Source organism: Corythoichthys intestinalis, chromosome 17 (assembly GCF_030265065.1).
Source record: "Corythoichthys intestinalis isolate RoL2023-P3 chromosome 17, ASM3026506v1, whole genome shotgun sequence".
Taxonomy (NCBI): Eukaryota; Metazoa; Chordata; class Actinopteri; order Syngnathiformes; family Syngnathidae; genus Corythoichthys; species Corythoichthys intestinalis.
In genome coordinates this window covers 2,150,318-2,175,594 of record NC_080411.1, presented here as the reverse complement: position 1 = coordinate 2,175,594, position 25,277 = coordinate 2,150,318, and the positions used below count along the sequence as shown (strand labels likewise).

At 40.0% G+C, this 25,277-nt stretch overlaps 2 protein-coding genes across 5 annotated transcripts in view; one reads left to right on the top strand and one right to left on the bottom strand.

The window, feature by feature from the left end:
- LOC130905291 (small G protein signaling modulator 1-like) overlaps positions 1-6,894 on the bottom strand; it is a 37,728-nt gene extending 30,834 nt beyond the window's left edge. Inside the window, exons 1-3 of one of the 3 annotated variants that reach the window (XM_057818523.1) lie at positions 6,728-6,894; positions 6,583-6,626; positions 2,208-2,283 (exon numbers count right to left, since the gene is read on the bottom strand). In XM_057818523.1, coding sequence (XP_057674506.1) covers positions 2,208-2,283; positions 6,583-6,626; positions 6,728-6,734 — 127 coding nt within the window. In that variant the 5' untranslated portion in view covers positions 6,735-6,894. The remainder of the gene's footprint in view (positions 1-2,207; positions 2,284-6,582; positions 6,627-6,727) is intronic. The other 2 variants (XM_057818524.1, XM_057818525.1) reach the window with 2 other exon arrangements.
- A 3,649-nt stretch (positions 6,895-10,543) lies between these two features.
- Positions 10,544-23,693, top strand: LOC130905976 (glycolipid transfer protein-like). Of its 2 annotated transcripts, XM_057819808.1 has the most exons (6): positions 10,544-10,657; positions 11,166-11,331; positions 12,143-12,201; positions 13,931-14,064; positions 15,761-15,911; positions 17,432-23,693. In XM_057819808.1, the coding sequence occupies exons 2-6, from the start codon at positions 11,229-11,231 to the stop codon at positions 17,612-17,614; spliced, it is 630 nt and encodes a 209-aa protein (XP_057675791.1). In that variant the 5' UTR covers positions 10,544-10,657; positions 11,166-11,228; the 3' UTR covers positions 17,615-23,693. The 2 variants fall into 2 exon arrangements, with proteins under 2 accessions (XP_057675791.1, XP_057675790.1); XM_057819807.1 differs by lacking the exon at positions 10,544-10,657 and having other exon boundaries at positions 10,827-11,331; positions 17,432-23,692.
- Positions 23,694-25,277: the final 1,584 nt, after the last annotated feature.

Below are 25,277 nucleotides of genomic sequence, written 5' to 3'. Positions count from 1 at the left end.
AGTTTATATGGATCGATAGCATGCACGCACTGTCCGTGCATGTCACACACACATACGGGAAGTTTGCCCTGACTCTCCAAGACGGGCTGCAGCCAGACCCCTCTTCCGACTCTCGGCCGTGTAGGAAATGTTGAAATATAGCTCACATAGAGCAGAGAGAAAACCGATCATTCTCATGCCTATTCTCAACCCATTTTTATTTTTTTATGACTGTTGTCAAGCCCGGCCCTTCCCCAAAAGCCGTGTTCACTGCAAGCTAGGCGCTAATAACGCACAGCTGAAATCGGATTTGGGACACTGGACGGTACAGATCCCCGCGACAGTCTGGAAAAATGTGGCCCAGATCGGATTTGAACCACATCAAAAAATGACCCAGATCGGATTTGAAATGGTCCACTTCTATGCGACTCGTCCCGTTCAGACCGTCAAGTTAATGCCTGACTCAAGTCGGAAAAACACGAAAAAATTGGATTCGTGTATTAAGACCTGTAGAATGAACGTAGCCTTAGACAATGCTCTCCAAAGCTTCCTAACGTTTCCGTGTTTGCTACACCTGAATGCTAGTTCGGACATTTTTCCGAGTAAAGCCAGCGACGTCATGCATCAAGAGAGACAATAGCTTATTAATATGCCCACTCGCCATCCTGTGGTCTGGGGTGTGAATTGCAACCTGTCAAAATGACAGATGGACTTCAGTTTTTTCCGTCACCGTTTTAAAAAAACGGTCAAAGACGGAAAATATTCGGTTAACGCGACCCCTGATGAGGAAATATCATTTTTTTGCAATTGAGAGAGTAGAGGTTAGATGGGGGCCTAAAAAATCCAGCCCGACCCGACACAGCCCACTGGTATTGGAGCCCGACCCGGCTTGGAGTGACGCGGAAAAAAAACCCGCAGCAGCAGCAATTTATTTTCATTTCTTCGAGATGGCAGAAAAAAACGCATGTTTCTTAATGTTTAAATAGTTTACATGTTTTTGTGATCATTATAGAAGCATTTACACAACGAAATAACGCTGGGAAAGTTTAATATTAAAAAAAAAAAACATGCGATTTTGCAGACACACAGAGGAGAAGATTCAAAAGGATCACATTTGTGTTGCCTTTGTGTGCATAAAAAAGTGTCTTTCGTAACGAATTCTCAGTTGGCAGAAAAAAAACGCAAGTTTTCTTCATGTTTAAATAGTCTACATATTTTTGTGATCATTATAAAATCATTTACAAAACGAAATAACGCTGGGAAAGTTTAATATTAGAAAGAAAAAAAAAAAGAGTTTGCAGACACACAGAGGAGAGGATTCAAAAGGATCACATTTGTGTTGCCTTTGTGTGCATAAATAAAAGTGTCTTTCGTAACGAATCGCAAGCGCCACAGCGGAGGACAAGAAGAAAAAGCGGGTGGCGCCACTGCTTCATGTGAGTGCACAAGCAAATGCACAATACAGAGAGCCTGCTCTCGGTTTTATCCCATTTTTTAAAAATAATTTATTAGTCCGGCGCGGGGCGGCCCGACCCGACCCGACCCGACCCGAACGTGAATGCTTAACATTTTGGGCCCGAACCCGAACTCGGGCACAAGATCTAACCTCTAAGAGATAGGACATAACATAACAGTGGCTGAAGCGGAGAAAGAGGGAGCAAGAAAGATTCTTGATGCACCTAAGACATTGAAAACTGACATCTGGAGACATTTTGGCTTCTATGAGGTTGGTGGGAAACTTGACCAGAGTTATGCAGTGTGTAAAAAATGAAACATGACAATAATAATACAAATGGGGAAACCAAATCCATTGCATCACCGGAATTGCGCAGGGAAGATTTTTGAACGTACTTATATATTTAAAAATGCGCTGAATCGATTCGGCTTGTTGCCCGCATCGAATCGAATCGTCCATACCCCGCATCGGGATGCATCACCGCATCGATTATTGTTGACACCACTAGTACACTGTGACGAAATGGTGGGCCAAAAATATGGGCCCCTTTGCATTATTTTGCTTAGGGCCCCCAAATGGCCTGGACCGGCTCTGCATACTCGCAATCCAACTCGAGAAAAGCCTTATTGAAATCTGTTTGTTTTAGGTGTAGTTTGCCGATTTCATAAGGCATTTTCAGGTATGTTGAGAACCCCCCCCCCCCCCCACCTCAAAAGTGTGATTCATTTTTCAGATTAACAGAAAGCCCAACAAAATGCTGAGAAATATCTACCGCAGAAGGAACCAATGTGGCTGCTGTCAGCATGGACAAATTTTCTCGTCACCGCCTCCTCCATGATCTGTTTCACCTGTGGGACAGAAGCATCAGTGTTCACTGAAGGCCAACAACAGTCACTGCTTATACTGTTACATGACCTTATGTCCATCAAAGTCCAGCGTTTAATAATGTTTTATAAGGGAACAACTTTGAATTTTTTGACGCGGCTGCTCATGGAGACTCATATATGGCTAAGGTTTTGGTTTTAGGTCGGTAGCAGCTTTGGTTTTGAAAATATTTGAAGTTTTAGGCCCCTTACGGATCGGCCCTACACCCTGTCTCATGTCAAGTATCATGAAGTCTATGCTTTTAGGTATATCCTTGGGTTTAAATCACATCCTTAACTTCTTGTCTCTAGATGGTTTTGATTTAAGGCGTTTGGCGAGGTAAATCCACACTGGCGCTTTGGAGCTGGACGATGTTCATAACATTCTACTTCAAACCATATATATAGGCGCTCCCAGGAGTTCACGCACAGCTCGGAGTTTCATCTACGTCGTGATGAATCCATTTTTGGAGATTCCGTGGGTTCAGCCAATAGGCGGATTATGCAGCTACTTAGGGCCCCTGAACACTAGGGGGCCCCCAATCTGGCAATTGTTTAATTTATATTCTATTTTGTTTACTACAGTTTGCTTTATTTGACTTTTGTGAGTTTTGATACTTGATTACATGCTTAAAAAAAAAAAAAAACTTTTCTTTCCTCTTTTAGAAAAAGGTTTGGTGCTATCTACTGTAAGTACTGACAATCATTTGGGGTGAGACGTTTGAAGTATGCAGTGCAGCAAAATCTGAATAATATACAAAATATGGACGTATGGGTTGGATTCCATGTATGGGTTTCACAGTACACTGTGACGAAATGGTGGGCCAAAAATATGGGCCCCTTTGCATTATTTTGCTTAGGGCCCCCAAATGGCCTGTGGGTTCCTCTGGTTTGATTCAGCAGTTTTGACAACACAATGCTTACTTCAACCGCAACTCGTGATGTTTTTTCTAGGGCTGTCAAACGATTCAAATTTTTAATCGAGTTAATCACAGCTTAAAAATTAATTAATCGTAATTAATCGCAATTCAAACCATCTATGCAATATGACATATTTTCTGTAAATTATTGTTGGAATGGAAAGATAATACACAAGACGGATATATACATTCAACACATAAGTACTGTATTTGTTTATTATAACAAGAAATCAACAAGATGGCATTAACATTAACATTCTGTTAAAGCGATCCATAGATAGAAAGACTTGTAGTTCTTAAAAGATAAATGTTAGTACAAGTTATAGAAATTTTATATTAAAACACTTCTTAATGTTTTCGTTTCATTAAATTTGTAAAACTTTCAATCAAAAAATAAACTAGTAGGTCGCCATTGTTGATGTCAATAATTACACAATTCTCATGGTCATAAAATCAGTCGCACCCAAGCGCCAGCAGAGGGCGAGAAAACTCCGAAACACACAAGTAACAAGCGCACATGAGCCGGTGCTGTCATTTTAATCTGTTTGAGTGGGGCATGTGCGTTGATTGCGTCGAATATTCTAACGTGATTCATTTTTAAAAATTAATTACCGCCCGTTAACGCGATAATTTTGACAGCCCTAATTTGAAGTACATTTTTTTGTTCAATTTTCAGACTACTTTCTGTATGCGACAAAACTTTTGTCTTGCCAAAATTGGACCTTTATGTCTTCATGGAATGATAAATCTTTTTTCAGTGAAACAAATATATTTTTGTACATTTAACAACACTTCGGAGGGTCTTAGCTTTCATATAAGCCATTTCTGAAACCAGTTGAATGATTCAAAGTCAGGTTATTAGCAATTGTTTCTACAAAATGGATAAGCGACAAGACTTTTGTCAGGGACTGGATATGAAACCGTGAACAATATTAGAAAATGCCTTAAGTTCCTCATTAAATATTAGAGGTGCACGATAATTATCGGTCCGATAATAGGAATTATGACGTCACCCCAATAAATCCAATAACATTATATATTATCGGGCCTATCAATATTAATTTTGGCACGGTGTTGGTGGATTGGGATATGTGCGTTTGAGTTGTTTCATGGCCAAGACCACAAAAGTCTCTTCTCCTCTCGCACCAAATGTTTAATCTGCTGACAAAGCACAATACCTGTCGGGCAGGGGTGTCCAAACTTTTTGAAAAGGGGGCCAGATTTGGTGTGGTAAAAATGTGGGGGGCCGACTTAGGCTGACGTCCTTTACGTTGAACAATATATTTCGGCAAATTTTAGCAAGCCATTTTGTGTGTCACATTTGCTTTATTATTATTTTTTTTAAATAATTTCAACAATCTCGCAACTAGCCTGTGTGGCGGTCTCTTTCGACTCTCGGGCTCTTGCGAGCAAACTTCATGTTGTTTCAATTTCTCGCTGCGTATCTTCCCTGTAATCTTGTCGTACATGTCAGTGTGTCTTGTTTGGTAATATTTTGGGCTGTCAAAATTATCGCGTTAACGGGCGGTAATTAATTTTTTAAATTAATCACGTTAAAATATTTGACGCAATCAACGCACATGACCTGCTGAAACAGATTAAAATGACAGTACAGTGTAATGCCCGCTTGTTACTTGTTTTTTGGTGTTTGGCGCCCTCTGCTGGCGTTTGGGTCCATTTGATTTTATGGATTAGTACCATGAGTGAGCATGGTGTAATTATTGACATCAACAATGGCGAGCTACTAGTTTATTTTTGATTGAAAATTTTACAAATTTTAATAAAACGAAAACATTAAGAGGGGTTTTAATATAAAATTTCTATAACTTGTACTAACATTTATCTTTTAAGAACTACAAGTCTTTGTATCCATGGATCACTTTAAGAGAATGTTAATAATGTTAATGCCATCTTGTTGATTTATTGTTATAATAAACAAATACAGTACTTACTGTATGTACCGTATGTTGAATGTATATATCCGTCTTGTGTCTTATCTTTCCATTCCAACAATAATTTACAGAAAAATATGGCAGATTTTATAGGTGGTTTGGAATTGCAATTAATTACGATTAATTAATTTTTAAGCTGTGATTAACTCGAATAAAAATTTTAATCGTTTGACAGCCCTAGTAATATTGCCTCACATTGAACTCTTTAAAAACAGCGACTGTCTCTTTGCAAATGAGGCAGACACAGTTGTTGTGTATTTTAGTGAAGAAATAGTCAAATTTCCACCTATCCTTGAAGCGTCGGCCCACGCAGTCAACTTTTTGTTGTTGTTGTTGATTATCGCCATTTTAGAAAATTGTAAGTAAAAGGTCACAAGGGGTAATGTTGCTTAGAGTGCTACTGCCTTTTAGTTGGTAAATGAGGAGCAGCATTTTGTGTGTAAGCTAATTCATATGCTGGTAGCAGTGCTGCTGACCAATTCATGCAGTCTGTGCGCGGGCCAGACGTTATTGAATTTATGACAGAGGCTGGGGGCCAGATGAAATTTGACCACGGGCCGCATTTGGCCCCCGGGCCGGACTTTGGACATGTCTGCTGTAGGGTTTATATTTTAGTTCAGTGCTCATTGTTCAGGGGAACACATCAACAATAATATTGACTAATTGATGGTGATTGACTCAAATTTTATTTATTTGAAAAAAATAAATATGGGCACTGTATTTGAAATCAAAACTGTTCTTTGTTTTTTTCATTATAATAATGTTCATGTCATTATGAAAATTCTCGTTATGTCAAAGGCAAGTCTATGCTGAATCCACCAGTAGTATTTTTGGCCTACAGGTGTTCAAAAACCCATGTGAATATACATTTAAAAATTATATACAGTATATGTATAATATCGGTTAGCGTATCTGTATCGGCTTTGAGGAGCAGGAAGTTATCGGTATCGGTTTCAAAAAATGTATATCGTGCACCCCGATTAAAGATACAATTTCAATAGTTTTGGATCTATGGAGCTTTTTAAAGACATTTTAACAAGATCCAATCGATTAACTAGTGTGAAAAAAAACAGATATTGGGACTTTAAAGCAGCCCTTTCACGTGTGTGCTATGTTTGCGATGCAATGAGTCACAGGTGAGGGGGAAGGAGGGTGTTCTCTCACATGGGGAAAAAACAACAACCGTGTTTTCTATTCGTCTCTATGCGGGAGAACAACATTGACTGCTTCAAGAGTGCAATCTTTTCTCGTTTCAATGCAAAACACAGAAGGACAAAAAAAAGCAATTCATTTAATGGATATGATACGTGCACCATCAGCTCCGTCGTCATCACCGAGATCGTCACCATCACGGCTGAACTGTTTTTCAGCAAATACAGTACATCAAAAATAAAAAAAGCCCCAAAACGCACCTCTTTCTTTACACTGCGAAGCAATTTCTGACGAGTCTCCTCTTCTGCCACGAAACACAGACACACACAGTCAATACAGGAGCGTGCATGTGTGTTTAAAACATGATTATCTCGATAATAAGAAGGATACAGTAATAGCGTTTACCTCCCATGGCTGCCGGTTGCACGGACGGACGCCGGTTTCCCAGAGGTCAACAATGCTAGCTTCCTTTGCGACTGAATTAAACCTATGTGCTACCTCTCTATCGACCAACACCCCTTTAAAGACACAGTAGCCCCCCCACCTGACAACCGATTTGCTGGCTGCTTGGGGGTTGGGATTGTCACTTGTCTACTTGGGTGTTTTCGCAATGTATGAATCATGAATGTATGCGTTTTGAGGTTTGTTATGGGCTGTCTTGTCACATACAGTGGCGTCATTAGGCTGAAGCCACCCTAAAATATTCTTAAACCCCCAAAATTATTTGGTGTTGTTTTATCTAAAAAGAAAAAAATGCGGCCATATTAGCTGACATATTCCCTATGAAGTTGCCAGAATATTAGTTTAAATCAATAATCATATAACCAGCGCTTAATTTGTAAATCATAAGGTGCCAGAACGTAAAGTACATACAGTGGGGCAAAGAAGTATTTAGTCAAGCACTAATTGTGCAAGTTCTCCCACTTGAAAATATTAGAGATTGTCAACATGGGTAAACCTCAACCATGAGAGACAGAATGTGGAAAAAAACTCAGAAAATGACATTGTTTGATTTTTAAATAATTTCATTGCAAATCATGGTGGAAAATAAGTATTTGGTCAATACCAAAAGTTCATGTCAATACTTTGTTATGTACCCTTTGTTGGCAATAGCAAAGGCCAAAGGTTTTCTGTAACTCTCCACAAGCTTTTAACACACTTTTGTTGGTATTTTGGCCCATTGCTCCATGCAGATCTCCTCTAGAGCAGTCATGTTTTGGGGCTGTCGTTGGGCAACACAGACTTTCAACTCCCTCCACAGATTTTCTATGGGGTTGAGATCTGGAGACTGGCTATGCCACTCCAGGACCTTAAAAATGCTTCTTACGAAGCCACTCCTTTGTTGCCCTGGCTGTTTGTTTGGGATCATTGTCATGCTGAAAGACCCAGCCACGTCTCATCTTCAATGCCCTTGCTGATGGAAGGAGATTTTCACTCAAAAACTCTTGATACCTGGCCGCATTCATTCTTTCCTTTACACAGATCAGTCGTCCTGGTCCCTTTGCAGAAAAATAGCCCCAAAGCATGATGTTTCCACCCCCATGCTTCACAGTGGGTATGGTACAATTCAGTATTCTTTTTCCTCCAAACACGAGAACCTGTGTTTCTACCAAAAAGTTCTATTTTGGTTTCATCTGACCATAACACATTCTCCCAGTCCTCTTCTGGAGCATCCAAATGCTCTCTAGCGAACCGCGGACGGTCCTGGACGTGTACTGTCTTCAGTTGGGGGACATGTCTGGCAGTGCAGGATTTGAGTCCCTGGCGGCGCATTGTGTTACTGATAGTAGCCTTTGTTACTGTGGGTCAAGCTCTCTGTAGGTCATTTACTAGGTCCCCCCGTGTGGTTCTAGGATTTTTGCTCACCATTCTTGTTATCATTTTGATGCCACGGGGTGAGGAGGGGGTTGAAAGTCCATCTTGCCCAACGACAGCCCCAAAACATCACTTTAGAGAAGAGCTGCATAGAGGAATGGGCCAAAATACCATCAACAGTGTGTGAAAAGCTTGTGAAGAGTTACAGAAAACGTTTGGCCTCCATTATTGCCAACAAAGGGTACATGACAAAGTATTGAGATGAACTTTTGGTAATGACCAAATACTTTTTTTCCACCATAATTTGCAAATACTGTAAATTCTTTAAAAATCAAACAATCTGATTTTCTGTTTTTTTTTTTTTTTTTTCTTCCACATTCTGTCTCTCATGGTTGAGTTTTACCCATGTTGACAATTACAGGCCTCTCTAATATTTCCAAGTGGGAGAACTTGCACAATTAGTGGTTGACTAAATACTTATTTGCCCCACTGTATGACAGCACAGGGATGACGAGACGGGCACAGGTCCCAGAACTTAAGCAGAAAATGGTGGTGAAAACAACACACAAATGCCCACTTGCCGTGCTGTGGGATTTACAAGCCTCAATTTCAGATAAAATCCATGATATACAGTAGATGTTATGACAACAATGTGCAATTATTTAGGGTATACTCTGCACAGCATGGGCAATTTTCCACATAACCACAGTTGGGACTTATAGTACACAGTCAGCAATTAGTTTCTCAACAGGTCTAACTTGTAAAACATAAAAAATAAATAAATCTGAGATTACAATAAATAACACAAACCCATTCTTTTGTGAGTTTCAAACCCCCGTCTTCTCTGGCGAATTTCCCATCAAGTTACTGGCCTGTTGGTGGTCCACCTGGCTGACTGCTGGCGCTGTAGCTGGCCCCCACTCTGGGTGGCGCTGAACCTGACCAGATGCTGCCACGGTAGCAGCCTCCTGCCCGGGCTTGGCTGACTGTCCATGAACCTGGCTAGCTACAACCAGTCCTGCCCGTTAGCATGATCTCTGCAGCTGCCCTCATCGCCGGTTGTGGCTTTTCTGACTCGTTCAAACTTCAAAATTCAAACCATCTTTAAAATATGCCATATTTTTCTGTAAATTATTGTTGGAATGGAAAGATAAGACAAGACGGATATATACATTCAACATACTGTACATAAGTACTGTATTTGTTTATTATAACAATAAATCCACAAGATGGCATTAACATTATTAACATTCTTTCTGTGAAAGGGATCCACGGATAGAAAGACTTGTAATTCTTAAAGGATAAATGTGAGTTTGTATACTGTGACTAAATATTGCCATCTAGTGTATTTGTTGAGCTTTCAGGAAATGATACAGTAGCTGTTGGAGCAGTTTTTTGTGTTGAGTGACGTAATGTGGCAGTGCCGCCAATATGGGCAATGACGTCACCACTATGTGCGTATAAATCAATGACTTACTCCGCACAGGAGGGGAACGCTGGCGGATATAGTTTTCATCCGCATGCAAACGCACGTGTATGTTATAGATGACCGCAGAGTTGCGAGTATATTGTTTTGTTTGTTTGAAAGTTTGAAGACACAAAGTTTGCCTTTTTTTTTGTTTGTTATTTGACCACACGACATGACTTTGGACTGAATGACCACGATTAGCTTGACTACTCATTGACAATTTGACACCTTGGATTACCATCGGCCACGGTGTTTTGTCTGATCCTGCTGCCTGACTTCGACACATGATGAGTGTGCGTTGAAACATTCCTTAACCAGCGTATATTGAAAATTGTCAGAACAGTAGCAACTTAACTGTTCTGCCCAAATGCATGATGGGAAGTGGTGCAACCATGACTGTGTGTGGTGGCTGCAAATGCTATGTCTTCTCTGCGTTGGGTACACAACAGGGTGTTAAGAAAAAGATCGACTCCTGTCATTCTTCCGCACGTCGCTTCCCACAAAATTTATAGTTGCTGAGGGAGGGATGACAAAGCTTTTGCCAATTAAAAGCATGGCCCCAATGAACGCTTTTATCTACTCCACTCACTTGACACTGCCTCTTATCTCTGTATAGAAGTAAAACAACGCCATTGTAGGCTGTTTGCGGCAATGCGATTACCGCCCATTAATGTGATAAATTTGACAGCCCTATATTTAACAAAACAAAATACATGCATTCATTTGGGATGAAATGCATAAATGATGCTACAACAATCTAACTATATACTGGCAAGTGGGGTGGCTAACCAATTTATAGGGGTGGCCGTGGCCACCCCCTGGTGGCGCCACTGCTGGAAAGTACACTTAGTTCTGAATGTAGCCTTGTTCTATTTCATAGCGGCAAACTCAAAGCGACTAGGTACTGGCGTAGTGATACTACGGTGTTTTGGCGGACGGATACACACACACACGGCAAAGAAAACCTTGATAAATGTATGGGGTCTAATCTGACCCCATATTAAATGTGCTTTCCCGGAGTTTGGGCCACTCGAAAAGTGGCTCACATACTTGTAAGTGCTAAACGAAATGATAATGTAGATAATATAATATTATGTAAGTATAACGTAATTGGCGGAACCAACAACTCTCAACAACAACCACTTTCTCCCTCTCTTTTCCCTCGTCTTCCGCGCGTGCATACGTCATCAACATGAGACACATTTGTCTGTTACAGTAACTTGATATGTGTGCGAGTGGAACTGCAGTTCACGAACAACAACCCCATAAAAAACTATTCGCGTTTTCGCCGAAACTCGTAAAGCTCTTTCTACGATTTATTATAATCTCCCCGATCCTTTTTTTTTTTTTTTAAAGTCACGGTTTTATTGTGCAACAATGGAAAAATAAACGCATTCGTGCTTGGGACTACAGTGAATAGGTCTTTCCGGAGTCCCCGCTCTTCTTCACTTCCTGGTCGCGCCGACGTCACCTACGTCTTCCTCTTGCCGTCCTGTTGCGCTTTACAGCTGGTCCTGGGCTGCGGATAGCGTGAAAACGCTTTCATTCGTTCCTATGCAGAGAACAGCACGAAGAGTATAAGTACTCCGCACAGCATCAGCTGTAGGAAGGAGGGTGACAAACATGTCTTTACTCCTTGTCCACCCATTCGGGGAGCTGCCGCCGGACAACTCTGTCAACACCAAACTCTTCCTGGATACCGTGTCGCACCTACCGTCCTTCTTCGGTAAGTCACTACAAATGAACACACTTTACCTCTTTCTTTCGAGATGTTTTTAGATACGATGACATAGTTGATCCCCTCACTTAACCAAATGCAAACCCAACACAGTGTTATCTGGTTCAGGGTCACCAAGCAGCAACTGGTGTTAAGTTGCTTTCAGGGACAAAATTCAAGATGAACTGTCTCGCGCACACAAGTTTACTTTTGTCTCTCTCGCGCCATCTCTCATACACACTACTGACGTCAGTTTTACTGCTCAAGAAGCTGAGACGTGCGTAATTTACAGTTTATTCAGGGGCGGAAAAAATGTGAACAGGGCCCAGGTGCAATGAGTATAAATTGCCCCCCTTGGGTGGACCGTCTGACAGGTATGTGTGCGTGTGGAGTGGGGGTGGGGCTTGCTAGTGGACAGTTATTTGCGGTCCCCGCCTTAGGACCAAGGGCGTAGGTTTGCATAGGGATAGTAGGGACATAACACTAGCAACTTTTCAGGATGCTGAAATTGTCCCCACCAACCTTTAAGCAACCTTATATGCATTATATAATAAGTTCAATAATACAGGTCATTTAGATTGTCTTCCCATATGTTGTAAGGATAAAATTGACCCTATCATTATTGAGTGAATTATTTTCATAATGTTCAAACATAGACATCATTACTATTGACGTGTCACTTCCTCATTCTTTGTGCGTTGCCTTATCATTAAACGAATACTCGAAGCAGCAAAATCGAATTTGAATCTTTTTTTTTTTTTTTAATTCAACCACATTTGCCAGCTATTTGAATTCTAATAAAATTCCACCTGTCTTTCAGATTGTTTAGGCTCCAAAGTGTTCTCACTCATCAAGTCAGACATTAATGGCAACATCACGGTCAGTGTGTGTGATTTCGTGCGAGGTTGGTTGAGAAAGTGTGTTTTAAAATGCACTGGACCTCTTTTGCCATCACTGCCAGCGAATTAGTTAATAATTCAGGCATTTACAGTGGGGCAAAGAAGTATTTAGTCAACCACCAATTGTGCTAGTTCTCCTACTTGAAAAGATTAGCGAGGTCTGTAATTGTCAACATGGGTAAACTTCAACCATGAGAGAAAGAATGTGGAGAAAAAAAAAACAGAAAATCACATTGTTTGATTTTTAAAGAATTTATTTCCAAATTAGTGTGGAAAATAAGTATTTGGTCACCTACAAACAAGCAAGATTTCTGGCTGTCAAAGAGGTCTAACTTCTTCTAACGAGGTCTAACGTCCTGTATTAATGTCACCTGTTTTAACTCATTATCGGGGTAAAAGACACCTGTCCACAAGCTCAGTCAGTCACACTCCAAACTCCACTATGGCCAAGACCAAAGAGCTGTCGAAGGACACCAGAGACAAAATTGTAGACCTGCACCAGGCTGGGAAGACTGAATCTGCAATAGGTAAAACGCTTGGTGTAAAAAAATCAACTGTGGGAGCAATTATTAGAAAATGGAAGACATAAAAGACCACTGATAATCTCCCTTGATCTGGGGCTCCATCCAAGATCTCACCCCTTGGTGTAAAAATGATAACAAGAACGGTGAGCAAAAATCCCAGAACCACACGGGGGGACCTGGTGAATGACCTACAGAGAGCTGGGACCACAGTAACAAAGGCTACTATCAGTAACACAATGCGCCGCCATGGACTCAAATCCTGCACTGCCAGACGTGTCCCCCTGCTGAAGCCAGTACACATCCAGGCCGGTCTGCGGTTCGCTAGGGAGCATTTGGATAATCCAGAAGAGGACTGGGAGAATATGTTATGGTCAGATGAAACCAAAATAGAACTTTTTGATAGAAACACAGGTTCTCGTGTTTGGAGGAGAAAGAATACTGAATTGCATCCGAAGAACACCATACCCACTGAGAAGCATGGGGGTGGAAACATCACGCTTGGAGCTGTTTTTCTGCAAAGGGACCAGGACGACTGATCTGTGTAAAGGAAAGAATGAATGGGGCCATGTATCGAGAGATTTTAAGTGAAAATCTCCTTCCATCAGCAAGGGCATTGAAGATGAGACGTCGCTGGGTCTTTCAGCATGACAATGATTCCAAACACACAGCCAGGGCAACAAAGGAGTAGCTTCGTAAGAAGCATTTCAAGGTCCTGGAGTGGCCTAGCCAGTCTCCAGATCTCAACCCCATTGAAAATCTGTGGAGGGAGTTGAAACATCACTGCTCTAGAGGAGATCTGCACGGAGGAATGGGCCAGAATACCAGCAACAGTGTGTGAAAAGCTTGTGAAGAGTTAGAGAAAACGTTTGGCCTCCGTTATTGCCAACAAAGGGTACATAACAAAGTATTGAGATTTGGTATTGACCAAATGCTTATTTTTCACCATGATTTGCACATGGTTGAGGTTTACCCATGTTGACAATTACAGGCCTCTCTAATATTTTCAAGTGGGAGAACTTGCACAATTAGTGGCTGACTAAATACCCCCCACTAAATGCCCCACTGTACATGTTGTGAATCTCCAGTGCATTTTAATTGGGAGGCTTAGACCTAACCTATTGCTATCAGTGGTAGTGAATTAATTAGGGTGTGTGCATGTGTGTGGGTGTGAATGCATGCGTACAGAAAATTAAAGAAGTCTATGTGAAGGACCCACAAAGGTACGTCACCCTGCAGCACATCCTAGAGGCCGAGCGGCGAGACCTGGCGGATGAGTGGCCCAAAGTGGGAGCCACGCTGGCCCTCATGTGGCTTAAGAGGTGAGGTGGCGTACTAATGAAAATTGTTTAGTGTGTGTGGGTGCATGTGTACTGTGTTTCCTATAGGATTTATTATTGTTTTTTAGCAGTGGAACCAGAAATAAGTCTTAAAAAAGCTAAATATTATTTACTCTTAACTAGGGCTTTCCCAAACGATATTTTTTCTCCACATTAGTATGCAAACTTTTTAATGAATTAATTTTTTTGCACTAATCTTTCAATTAAATATTTGTATTAATTCACAAAAACATTTTGGAACTCTTAAATTCTTTATTAAAGTACCGTACAGTGCGCCACTGTCAAATAAATTGTTACCAAATACCATAACTAGCAATTAATGAAACAACTAGAACACTATCTGAAGAAATAATTAGCACAGAACATAAATTTTGATTGTTATTTACATCTGACCTGATAGGGCCAGGACACCCCCCCCAAATTTCCCCAAATAACCTGATAAGACAAGGACACCCCCCCCCCAAATGACCTGATAGGACTAGGACACGCCCCCCAACACGTCCCTAAATGACCTGCTATGACCAGGACACGCCCCCCAAATGAGCTGATAAGACCAGGACACGCCCTTCAAATGTCCCCAAATGACCTGATATGACCAGGACACGCCCCCCAAATGTCCCCAAATGACCTGCTATGACAGGACACGCCCCCCAAATGTCCCTAAATGACCTGATATAACCAGGACATGCCCCCGAAATGTCCCCAAATGACCTGCTATGACACGACACGCCCCCAAATGTCCCTAAATGACCTTATATAACCAGGACACGCTCCCCAAATGACCTGTTACGACCAAGACACGCCCCACAAATGTCCCCAAATGACCTGAAATGACAGGGCACGCCTCCAAAATGTCTCTAAATGACCTGATATGACCTGGACAACCCCCACACCCACCCACCCCAATCTCCCCAAATGACCTTATATGACTAGGAAACGCCCCCAAATGAGCTGATATAACCAGGACCCCCCCCCCCCCCAATGACCTGTTTTGACCAAGACACGCCCCGCAAATGTCCCCAAATGACCTGATATGACTAGGAAACGCCCCCAAATGTCCCCAAATGAGCTGATATGACCAAGACACGCCCCCCCAAATGTCCCCAAATGACCTGTTATAACCAAGACACGCCCCGCAAATGTCCCCAAATGACCTGATATGACCAGGACACCCCCCCCCCATGTCCCCATATGACCTGATATGACTAGGAAACGCCCCCAAATGTCCCAAGATGACCTGATATGACCAGTACGTGTCCCCTAAATGACCTATATGACTAGGTACCCCCCCCCAAATGTCCCCAATGATCTAATATGACCTGGACGTCTCCCCCAAATGTCCCCAAATTACCTGATATGACCAGGATGTGTCCCCCAAATGTCCCCAAATCAACAGGAAGCGACCTGACGATCTGTCATTGTTTCAATACTATCCTCATTAAAATATGAAAACCCTATAAATATTTTGGTGGTTTTAGTTAAAGCAGACACTTTTTTTTTCATCTGTGTGATTTTGACAAAGATTAGATAACATTTGATGGTGATTTTATGCAGAAATGTGAGAAAATTCCAAAAGGTTTAGCTACTTTTCATACCACTGTACATGAGGTAAGAGGGAAAAGAACAAAATGTCTTTAATGAAATAATATAGTTTGATATCTTTGTTTTCTTCCTGCAGGGGTCTTCGTTTCATCCAAGTCTTGCTGCAGAGTTTGGCAGATGGTGAACAAGATCCAAACCAGCCCAACCTCATTCGTGTCAACATCACCAAAGCTTATGAGCAGGCACTCAAAAGATACCACGGGTGGTTTGTGCAGAAGATTTTCAATGTGAGTACTTGTAGAAAACCCACACAAAACTGGGATAAAGCGCTATCTTTCCTAAATTAGTGAACAATAAAGTGGTTAGTTGCAATCTGAGTCAGGCATCACCACATTGTCTCACTTATATGAGTTTTGTAACAGTTTTTAAGCCAACTGCCCCTCCTGACCCATGCCCCCCCCCCATCCCATTGCAAACTCAAATAGGTAACTTGTACATCAAAATTCACCCAACCCTAATTAGAGGCGTGCGAAATTTCCGATTCTTAGATTGTTCGCGATTCGGCCGTGGAAGAACGATTCACAAACGTCCAAATTCCGATTATTAAATTATACCAGGTAAAGCGGAATTAAAACAAAGTCAGCGCGGTCTTCGAGACGCAATGAGGAACGGACCGAGAGTAAATATCATGTTCAACTCATGCCGCTAAATAAAAAAATCTATAATACCTGACTGCGGCCGACAGCCGCTAAGAACAACGCCCAGTTGCTAGTTGCTACAAACATACGGCCACATACGGCTACTGTAGATATCATGTGTAGAACTAGATGCGAAATAACAGACTCGGCCCGCGTTAGTAAACAGCCGCCATCTTGAAGCAGTAGACTTCTCTTAAAGGCTCTGTTGTAGCGAACCTAATTAACTTTTTTTTAGAGCTGTCAAATGATAAAAATCTTTAATCGAGTTAATTACAGCTTAAAAATTAATTAATCGCAATTGAAACCATCTATAAAATATGCCATATTTTTCTGTAAATTATTGTTGGAATGGAAAGATAAGACACAAGACAGATATAAACATTCAACATACAGTACATAAGTGCTGTATTTGTTTATTATAACAATAAATCAACAGGATAGCATTAACATTATTAACATTCTCTTAAAGCGATCCATGGATAGAAAGACTTGTAGTTCCTAAAAGATAAATGTTAGTACAAGTTATAGAAATTTTATATTAAAACCCCTCTTAATGTTTTCGTTTTATTAACATTTGTAAAATTTTCAATCAAAAAATAAACTAGTAGCTCGCCATTGTTGATGTCAATAATTACACCATGCTCACTCATTGTGCTTAAACCCATAAAATCATTTGGACCCAAGTGCCAGCAGAGGGCGCCAAACACCAAAAAACAAGTAAGAAGCGGACATTACACTGCTGTTATTTTAATCTGTTTGAACGGGGCATGTGCGTTAATTGCGTCAAATATTTTAACGTGATTGATTAAATTAACGCCCTTTAACGCGATAATTTTGACAGCCCTACTTTTTATTTAAAATACTCCTAAATCGGCAAAATTTTGACTTGAATCTATCTTTAAAATATGAAATTATGGAATAACGGGAGCAATTTTAACAACTTGAACGGTTGATTCACAACATTGAATTAATTGAATGTAGTTTAAAGCTGCTGATACAGAATGGGGACTTGAGTATTTTATTTACTGTTATTAACTGTTAACTTGATACTGAAATAGTGGTTTGGTTTAGCCTGAGAGGATCCACCCTTTCCTTTTTTTGCCTCGCAGACGGCACTGTACGCAGCTCCTTACAGGTCCAACTTCCTCAAAGCGCTTTCGAAAGGAGATGACGTGAAAGAGGAAGAGTGCCTCGAAAATGTGCGTCGCTTCCTGGTCAACTACACCCCCACCATCGATGCCATCTATGAGATGTACGCGCGCCTCGACGCGGAGCTGGACTACAAAGTTTGATGGCACGGCATTACTTATGGAGCTTTCATGTGTGCGCCCCATTTATTTAATATTGTGTGCCTTATGATGCAGTGCAATTACGCTACTTGCCCCTTTCTCGAATTTGCATATTTATCACACAAAAAGGTTTCAGTTCATCAAATGACAACACAAGCAAAAAACACCCAAAAAAAATCCATTCCTACACTGCTAGTATTGGCACCTCTGCAATTCTGTCAGATAATGCTCAATTTCTTCCAGAAAATGAATGCCATTCCAAATGCTTTGGTCGTCATATCTTCATTTATTTTGCCCGCGATGAAAAACCACAAAAAATTAAAATAAAAAAATAAATCAATTTACGGACAGAATATCGTTAGCCTCATAGGCTAAGTCGGATTACACCGGTTTTAGAAAACAAAAAACATTTGTCTGTAAACCAGTTGGCATTTTATATTAATATTGTTTTGATTTCTAAAAAGTAGGGCTGTCAAACGATTAAAATCCTTAATCGAGTTAATTACAGCTTAAAAATTAATGAATCGTAATTAATCGCAATTCAAACCATCTATAAAATATGCCATATTTTTCTGTAAATTATTGTTGGAATGGAAAGATAAGACACAAGACTAGTGCTGCAACAATCGATTAACTCAAGTATTCAATTGGAAAAAAATATTCGAATGAAATTTTGTTGCTTTGAGTATTAGTTTAATTAAATTGGCTTTGTAATGGTTTATTTTGAAAGTGTTTGCATTTAGTTTTACTGATTAGGCCCTCTGGTCTGCCTCTTTTCACATGGCTGAATCCAACTGCTCCCCGTTAAGAGCAACGTAAGCTAAGTTTTGTTTGAGCTATTTTTTTTTTTTTTTTTTTAATAGATTCATAATTTAGTTAATAGGTATATTTAGCCATTTTTTTGGGTGGGAATATGTGTCTGAACCATTTGTTTCGAGCATTGTAAAAAAAAACGAGCATTTTATAGCATTTAAGCGAGCTGACTTTTTCTATGTAAGTTAGCCAATTGTTCTTTTGATGTACATAGATGCTCATTTTTTGAAAAAAATTATACCGTTTGAGGCTCAGCTCAGGTATTTTAATTTTTTATGTTCCTTATCCGATTACTCAATTATTCGAACTAACTAGTGCATCGATTAATCAACTACTAAAATATTCGATAGCTGCAGCCCTACACAAGACGGATAAATACATTCAACATACGGTACATAAGTACTGTATTTGTTCATTATAATAATAAATCAACAATATGGCATTAACATTAATAACATTCGCTTAAAGCGATCCATGGATAGAAAGACTTGTAGTTCTTAAAAGATGAATGTTAGTACAAGTTATAGAAATTTTATATTAAAACCCCTCTTAATGTTTTCGTTTTATTAAAATTTTCAATCAAAAAATAAACGAGTAGCTCGCCATTGTTGATGTCAATAATTACACCATGCTTACTCATTTTGCTGAAACCCATAAAATCATTTGAACCCAAGCGCCAGCAGAGGGCGCCAAACACCAAAAAAACAAGTAACAAGCGGACATTACACATTTTACTCTGTTTGAGCGGGGCATGTGCGTTAATTGCATCAAATATTTTAACGTGATTAATTTAAAAAATTAATTACCGCCCGTTAACGCGATAATTTTGACAGCCCTACTAAAAAGTGTTGTGATTGGCCAAGGAAATAAACAGGGATTATCACCAAAAAAAATGACTGTAGTCCCCGGGTTACGAATGAGTTCCGCTCCTACACTGGTGACGTAACCCTAATTTCTGCGTAAATCAGAGTTAACCCTTTAAATCTCAAAAAAAAAAAAAAAAAAAAATCCAAAATGTCCAAAAGTATTTTTTTAATGATAGAGGAAACACTGCCCTCTGGTGGCAGCATTCGGTCTGGGTGGACTGACAGAGGACCTTACACACACATCTGACATGGATAAAAGCTGCGCTATGGTTTGGCCCACATTAGGCTGTAAATTGCTTCAGCTAATATATGTTTGTTGATGCATTTGTAATTAGAGCAATTTGCTCTGAGAATTGTAAATACGTTAGCATTCATAGCATTTAAGATAGTGGTCTTTTGCCAGGCAAATTGAATCTACTAAATTTACATATTGATGAGAATAGATGGACGTTTGAACACTAATTGTTTTGTGTCATGTGTTTTCTTGTTAAAATGCGTGTCATTTTGAACAGACATGTACATATGTGTGGTAAAGCTTTACAAATTGTCAAAAGTGTAGGAGGTAGAAAGCAAAAACTGCTATGCTGTAAAACTGAAAAACTTCACATTTAGTGAGGAAAGAACACGTCATATTAATAAGGTAAAGTAAGAAGATCATGTGAGGTACAATAAGGTACTGTTAATGTGACCCAAAAAAATGGAGAAAAAAATGGCGGACGAGACTCAAGCGTCATAAAGGCGAAATCGCATAAGTCGGATACGTCGTAACACAGGGACGACCTGTACATGTTAAACTGCTGGCAAAAAGTATTGGCATCCCTGCAATTTTGTCAGATCATGCTCAATTTCTCCCAAAAAAATGATCACAACTACAAATGCTTTGGTAGTAATATCTTCATTTATTTTGCTTTAACGAAAAAACGAGAATCGGAAAAAAAATTAAATTATCCTTTTAGACAAAACTCCGGACAAAAGCATTGGCACCCTTTGAAAAATCATGCGATGCTTCTCTAATTTGTGTAATTAACAGCACCTGTTACTTACCTGTGGCGCATAACAGTGGTGGCAATAACTAAATCGCACTTTCAGCCAGTTAAAATGGATTAAAGTTACCTCAACCTCTTTCCTGTGTACTTGTGTGTACCACATTGAGCATGGAGAAAAGAAACAAGACCAAAGAACTGTCTGAGGATTTGACAAGCAAAATTGCGAGGAAGCAATCTCAAGGCTACAAGTCCATCTCCAAAGACCTGAATGTTCCTGTGTCTACCGTGCGCACTGTCATCAATAAGTGTAAAGCCCATGGCATTTTGGCTAACCTACCTAGATGTGGATGGAAAAGAAAAATTGACAAGAGAATTAAACGAAAGATTGTGTGGATGGTGGATAAAGAACCTCGACTAACATCCAAACACGTTCAAGCTGTCCCGCAGTCCGAGGGTACGACAGTGTCAACCCGTACTATCCGTCAGCGTTTGAATGAAAAGGGATTCTATGGTAGGATACCCTGGAAGACCTCACTTCTGACCCAGAGACATAAAAAAGCCAGGCTGGAGTTTGCCAAAACTTACCTGAGAAAGCCAAAAAGAGCTTTTTGGGAAAAGGCATCAACATAGAGTTTACAGGGGAAAGGAAAAATGAGGCCTTCAAAGAAAAGAACACAGTCCCCACAGTCAAACATGGCGGAGGTTCCCTGATGTTTTGGGGTTGCGCCGCTGCCTCTGGCACTGGACTGCTTGACCGTGTTCATGGCATTATGAAGTCTGAAGACTAACAACAAATTTTGCAGCATAATGTAGGGCCCAGTGTGAGAAAGCTGGGTCTCCCTCAGAGGTCATGGGTCTTCCAGCACGACAATGACCCAAAACACCCTTCAAAAACCACTAGAAAATGGTTTGAGAGGAATGAGTCCAGACCTGAATCGCATAGAGACGTGGAGAGATCTGAAAATGGCACCCTTCAAATCTAAGAGACCTGGAGCAGTTGGCAAAAGAATGGTCTAAAATTGTAATAATCTCATTGATGGATACTGGAACTGGTTGTTCGCAGTTATTTTGTCCAAAGCAGGGGTCCTCAAACTACGGCCCGCGGGCCGAATACGGCCCGCCTCCACATTAGGTCCGGCCCCCAGAACAATTTTTTTTTTTTTTTAATTGTGTTATTTATTTTCTGAGTTTTTCTGTGAAGACCCCAGAGAGGGTTATTTGGTTATTATCTATTTGATTAATAGTGTTATAATATATTTATATTTAGGGCTGTCAAAGGATTACAATTTTTAATCATGTTAATCACAGCTTAAAAATAATCGTAATTAATCGCAATTCAAACCATCTATAAAATATGCCATATTTTTCTGTAAATTATTGTTGGAATGGAAAGATAAGACACAGGACGGATATATACGTTCAACATAAGGTACATACAGTAAGTAATGTATTTGTTTATTATAACAATCAACAAGATGGCATTAACATTATTAACATTCTGTTAGTTATCCATGGATAGAAAGAATTGTAGTTCTGAAAAGATAAATGTTAGTACAAGTTATAGAAATTTTATATTAAAAACCCTCTTAATAAAATTTGTAAAATTTTCAAACAAAAAAATAAACTAGTAGCTCGCCATTGTTGATGTCAATAATTACACAATGCTGATGGTGCTGAAACCCATAAAATCAGTCGCACCCAAGCGCCAGCAAAGTGCGACAAAACACCCAAAAACACAAGTAACAAATGGACATGACACTGTGCTGTCATTTTAATCTGTTTGATTGGGGCATGTCCGTTAAATGCATCAAATATTTTAACGTGAATAATTTTAAAAATTAATTACCGCCCGTTAACGCGATAATTTTGACAGCCCTAGTTATATTCTATTGTATTATTATATTATGTTTTATTTTTAGTAATTTTATTTACTTTTGTTCTGTGAAGAATCCAGCAAGGGTTATTTGATTGTGGCTTTCTGAAAAACAATACATTTTTACATTTAGGCACTCCTGCAGTCGTCACACTTTTTTTTGTTTAAAACTGACCAGAGAAGGGAAAAGTTATGTGGCCCTCACAGGAAAAAGTTTGGGGACCCCTGGTCTAAAGGTTGTGCTACCAGGTATTAAGCTGAGGGTGCTAATACTTTTGTCCAGGCCATTTTTGGAATTTTGTGTAAATTGATATAGATTTTTAAAAAAAAACATTCTCTTTTGTGTTTTTTCATTGCAAGCCAAATAAATGAAGATATTACTACCAAACCATTTGTAATCGCAATCATTTTCTGAAAGAAATTGAGCATTATCTGACAAAATTGCAATGGTGCCAATACTTTTGGCCAGCACTGTATGAGGCTAATTATATATAATTTTGTTTTGTGCTAAGTAATCATCCAGCATTAAATTTAACTCGTAGCATTAGCATAGCGTTAGCATTAGGGTTGCCAAATAGAGGCAAAAGTACAGTATGGCTGGTACTTGCAACTCCCAGAGTTTCGGGAACGTAACATCGCTGCTCTGACATTGGCTATTGCCTAGTATTTCCTGCATTCCAATTGGCTAAGAGGGACCAAAACTGTATGTGTGCATCTTCGTCATTCGCCCATCATGTTCCGACAGCTTTACATGAGTGTATTTTATTCTTTCATTGCATTATGCACAACTCTGACTTTGTTTATTGTGCAATAACCAAATTGTAACATGTATTTGTTACATGTTTCGATCCATTTTTATGTCTGAATTTTGGAGGGCTTGGAAGCAATTAGGGCATTGACATGGAAAAACACGTCTCTTCTTACAGAATTTTCAAGTTACGACTATACTTCCAGAAGCAATTAATTTTGTAAGTAAGGGTACCACTGTATCTTGTTCATTTGAGATTGTTGGAAAACCTTTATTTCGGACTAAAACCTGTCAAACTCTCGCAGACAAAAACATTTTCGGCATTCATCGATTAAAACTCGAAGACTAGCGCATTTTGAAGTGACTTTTAAATATGTCTGGGACGTGGGGTGCCCAAGTCTGGTCCTTGAGAGCCCCTATCCAGCTTGTTTTCCATGTCTTTTACCTTTAACACAACTGGATCAAATGATCAGGTCATCAGCAAACTGATTGCCCCCTTGCATTCTACATTTCCTTGGGTTTTCGCTGTGTAATATTAGCATTTGTTTGTTGAACTGAAACCTTTGTGTGTGATAAATATGAAGAAAAAAAATTCATGAAGAGGGCAGATACTTTATAATCTGTGAAGCCTTATGATGAAGTGAATCTTAATTTTTAACGCAGTCACGATGCTGCATTTCAACCTTATTTCATAATAAATAAGACTGGTGCCTTAATGTAACTGGACCTAAAATGTGTGGAAATTGTATTCAAAAATTACTCAACCCCCACTTTAGTATTTGTAGTATGTCATACAGTGGGGCAAATAAGTATTTAGTCAACCACTAATTGTGCAAGTTCTCCCAATTGAAATTATTAGAGGCCTGTAATTGTCAACATGGGTAAACCTCAACCATGAGAGACAGAATGTGGGGGAGAAAAAACAGAAAATCACATTTTTTGATTTTGAAAGATTTGCGAATCATGGTGGAAAATAAGTATTTGGTCAATACCAAAAGTTCATCTCAATACTTTGTTATGTACTCTTTGTTGGCAATAACGGACGCCAAACGTTTTCTGTAACTCTTCCCTCTTAGCTTGGTGTAAAGAAATCAACTGTGGGAGCAATTATTAGAAAATGGAAGACATACAAGACCACTGATAATCTCCCTCTATCTGGGGCTCCATGCAAGATCTCAGCCCGTGGCGTCAAAATGATAACAAGAACGGTGAGCAAAAATCCCAGAACCACACGGGGCGACCTAGTGAATGACCTACAGAGAGCTGGGACCACAGTAACAAAAGCTACTATCAGTAACACAATGCGCCGCCAGGGACTCAAACCCTGCACTGCCAGACGTGTCCCCCTGCTGAAGCCAGTACACGTCCAGGCCCGTCTGCGGTTCGCTAGAGAGCATTTGGATGATCCAGACGAGGACTGGGAGAATGTGTCATGGTCAGATGAAATCAAAATAGAACTTTTTGGTAGAAACAGAGGTCCTTGTGTTTGGAGGAGAACGAATACTGAATTGGATCTGAAGAACACCAAACCCACTGTGAAGCATGGGGGTGGAAACATCATACTTTGGGGCTGTTTTTCTGCAAAAGGACCAGGACGACTGATCCGTGTAAAGGAAAGAATGAATGGGGCCATGTATCGAGAGATTTTGAGTGAAAATCTCCTTCCATCAGCAAGGGCATTGAAGATGAGACGTAGCTGGGTCTTTCAGCATGACAATGATCCCAAACACACAGCCAGGGCAACAAAGGAGTAGCTTCGGAAGAAGTATTTCCAGGTCCTGGAGTGGCCTAGCCAGTCTCCAGATCTCAACCCCAAAGATAAAATCAGTGGAGGGAGTTGAAAGTCCGTGTTGCCCAACGACAGCCCCAAAACATCACTGCTCTAGAGGAGATCTGCATGGAGGAATGGGCCAAAATACCAGCAACAGTGTGTGAAAAGCTTGTGAAGAGTTACAGAAAACATTTGGCTTCCGTTATTGCCAACAAAGGGCACATAACAAAGTATTGAGATGAACTTTTGGTATTGACCAAATACTAATTTTCCACCATGATTTGCAAATAAATTCTTTAAAAATCAAACAATGTGATTTTCTGTTTTTTTCCCTCCACATTCTGTCTCTCATGGTTGAGGTTTACCCATGTTGACAATTACAGGCCTCTCTAATATTTTCAAGTGGGAGAACTTGCACAATTAGTGGTCGACTAAATACTTCTTTGCCCCACTGTATTTTCTAAACTTTATTCACAATCAGATCAAATTAATAGTTGTAAAATCAGAAACTATTAATCAAACCCTAATTTCATAAGTTTATGAATGAGTTGAAAATGTCATTGGTTTGTAACAGATCCCCACCTACATTTAGGCTTACTGTACATCGTT

What these genes read in the sequence shown, in the direction of transcription:
- LOC130905976 (XM_057819808.1), top strand. Translation starts at nt 11,229, where the DNA reads ATGTCTTTACTCCTTGTCCACCCATTCGGGGAGCTGCCGCCGGACAAC. An exon ending in ACATTAATGGCAACATCACG is followed by an intron (nt 12,202 to 13,930) that starts GTCAGTGTGTGT and finishes GCATGCGTACAG; the next exon opens with AAAATTAAAGAAGTCTATGT. An exon ending in TTGTGCAGAAGATTTTCAAT is followed by an intron (nt 15,912 to 17,431) that starts GTGAGTACTTGT and finishes TTTGCCTCGCAG; the next exon opens with ACGGCACTGTACGCAGCTCC.